The sequence below is a fragment of the Myotis davidii genome, unplaced genomic scaffold, assembly GCF_000327345.1.
Source record: "Myotis davidii unplaced genomic scaffold, ASM32734v1 scaffold97, whole genome shotgun sequence".
In the NCBI taxonomy this organism is placed as follows: domain Eukaryota; kingdom Metazoa; phylum Chordata; class Mammalia; order Chiroptera; family Vespertilionidae; genus Myotis; species Myotis davidii.
Window position 1 is genome coordinate 5,309,343 of NW_006289392.1, and position 2,803 is coordinate 5,312,145.

The 2,803-nt window shown below is 46.7% G+C and overlaps 1 protein-coding gene across 1 annotated transcript in view; it reads left to right on the plus strand.

Annotated features, from left to right (window-relative positions):
• UBE4A (ubiquitination factor E4A) overlaps positions 1-2,803 on the plus strand; it is a 63,206-nt gene that overhangs the window by 57,366 nt on the left and 3,037 nt on the right. The window contains exon 19 of the mRNA XM_006761566.2: positions 1,568-1,725. Coding sequence (XP_006761629.1) covers positions 1,568-1,725 — 158 coding nt within the window. The remainder of the gene's footprint in view (positions 1-1,567; positions 1,726-2,803) is intronic.

The following is a 2,803-nucleotide window of genomic DNA, read 5'->3' on the forward strand; positions in this document are numbered from 1 at the left end:
GTTATGGCCGCTCTCAGTCCTGTCCCGGGGGCTCTGCCTCTCTGAGTCCCAGCAACCGCTGCAAACCTCGGAGAGAAAGCTGCCTTCGAGTTCCGACCGAAACCAGACAGTCCCGCTTCTCCCGTTTGAGTCTGTGCCCCTAAAGACTCGCCCGGGTCTGGAGCTCAGAGTCCGCGACTCCCTCCCGATTGAAAACGCCAACCGCTCCCTCCGCCGCCCGCTCCGCGCACTCCGCACCTCAGAATCTGACTTCAGCACTGCGCCTCCTCTGAGTGTCCGTATGCGTTACTCTTTCCTCCTAGTTGTAGGACTTCCACTCAGCCAGCGTTCCTGTGGGTCTGGGTGATGTCCGTTCCGTCTTTTAGTTTCACTTTTGAAGTGGTTGTTCGAGGCAGCAAACTCTGGCGTTAACCTATGCTGCCATCTTGGTTATGTGAGGGGTTTTTTAAATACGCTTTTTTGTTAATTTCTAGAGAGAGAGGAAGAAGGGAGAGAGAGATAGAAACATGGATGAGAGAGAAACATGGCTGCCTCCTGCACACCCTCTACTGGAGATCAAGCCCACAACCCAGGCATGTGCCCTGACCAGGAATCGAACCAGCAACTCTTTGGTACATGCTCAACCACTGAGCCACACTGGCCAGGCAATACTACTACTACTACTTTCTCTAGTGTGAGAGTGAGAATAGAAAAATTGATTTAAGAAGCTTCTGCTAGAAAAGAGGAGTATACAGAGTTTTGTAGGCTGTTTTTATGAAAATGTTTGTGCAGTGTTACTAATAAATTTGAAAATCTATATTGTTAATGCTAAAAAGCAGAACTTCTTAGAATTCAAGATGAGTTGTTTTAGTTATTTTTATTGGTTTTCTCTGTTCTCTATATTTGTGATTGGTAGTTGGCTTATGTGGGAATAGCCATACATACATTTTAAAGATTAAAATACTGCATTGTATTTAGCTAATAACCCCTTTGGGGTATGACAGAGCTTCATTAGCAGTTATGAAAACAGAAAAATCATGGCACAGTGTCCGATAGAAAACGTTCTTTATTGGTGTCAGTCCTCCCTTCATCGAGTTACTTATTTCTTGAGTTGGGCTTCATCTTTGCCTCCAGTTTAGCCAGATGGGGCCCCGAGTCATGAAAGAATCAGAGGTTGAAGGCACTTTTAAATTCTTATACCTGATTGTGCCTAACCCCAGGAACTGTATGAGTGGCTGTGATTATGCAAATAATAGCCCTCCAGCTCCTCCCATTTTAGATTCTGACATTTACAACAGGACTGCTGCCAGAAAGATGTATGTGATGTGCGTCTTTTCCTGTTAACACTACCCATTCTTAACTACTAACAGCTGAGCCCATGGAAGTTTCCGAACTGGGGCTGGATGCTAAATTTGACCCCATAATATCTATCTTGGCTTGTTTAGAAAGCAAAGAATTGTCGTTGTCACTGTAAAGGGTCATTCCCTTTAAAACACGCCTTTCAGGTTCCCCACCCTTTAAGGTGCAGTCATTGGGCATTTGAACGTCACTCTGTGACTCCAGCTCAGTGCTGGCTGTTTGTGCTCAGTCTCTCGCAGACCTGCAGCAGCAGGAAGAGGAGACCTACGCGGACGCCTGCGATGAGTTCCTGGACCCCATCATGAGCACCCTGATGTCTGACCCCGTGGTGCTTCCGTCCTCCAGAGTCACGGTGGACAGGTCCACCATCGCCAGGCATCTGCTCAGGTACGCCCCCCGGCAGGCAGCCTCGGGGCAGGCGGGCGCCGCTGCTGCACCTTTTCTCCCCGCTTTCTGGTCACGGTGTAGGGCGCCTGTAGGTGCCAGAGACGACTTACTGTGACTGTGCTGGGGAGGCGCTGGAGGAGGTGTATCACTTGATTGTTAAGGATTTAGACGTTCACAACAAGAAAGCTTGTTGTGAAATGCTGGTCTCACCTTATCTACTCCTTCCTTAAGGAAATAATTCGTTACCATGTTATAAAATATTTCAACCTGGAGTCTGAGCGGATTTAAATTGCTTTAATTTTATAAAAATATAAAAGGTAGGGCTGCCTTTTTATTATTCAGGCTTTAAACTGTGTTCACCCCACGGGTTAACTCACATCTCCTGCTGTTGCTGCTGTCGGCCGTGGTGTCTGGGGGATCCCGGCTGCCTCTCTCAGGGCAGCATTGCCTAGAAAGGGTCTGAGAGACTTGCCTGTTTAAAATGAAGTTATGGAGCCGAGACCGGTTTGGCTCAGTGGATAGAGCGGCGGCCTGCGGACTGAAGGGTCCCAGGTTCGATTCCGGTCAAGGGCATGTACCTGGGTTGCGGGCACATCCCCGGTGGGGGATGTGCAGGAGGCAACTGATTGATGGTTCTCTTTCATCGATTGTTTCTGACTCTCTCTCCCTTCCTCTCTGTGAAAAATCAATAAAATATATAATAAATAAATAAAATGAAGTTATGGAAGTTGACCCAAATTTAAGGAAATACAATTTTTAAATAGTGGGGGGAAAGAATTTCCTATTTCATAGTATTTGGTATCAAGTATTCACTATATGCATGATGCTGCGCTAGGTGGGACTTCTTTTCAAAGTGTGAGTGAAAATTTACATTTTATTGAGGCCTCAGAATAAAAAGGAGAAGATATACCAGCCCTTAAAGTATGTTATAAACCTTCCTGCCTGTCAGGAAGCCATGATCTGCAGCTACTTGGATAGCAGTCAGCTGACGGGGTCAGGTGTCTGTTCACAAGGCTTTATCCCCTGACATCTCCTTCTGTTTTGAGAGCATGTCACTAAAACTAAGCTCTTCCTGCTG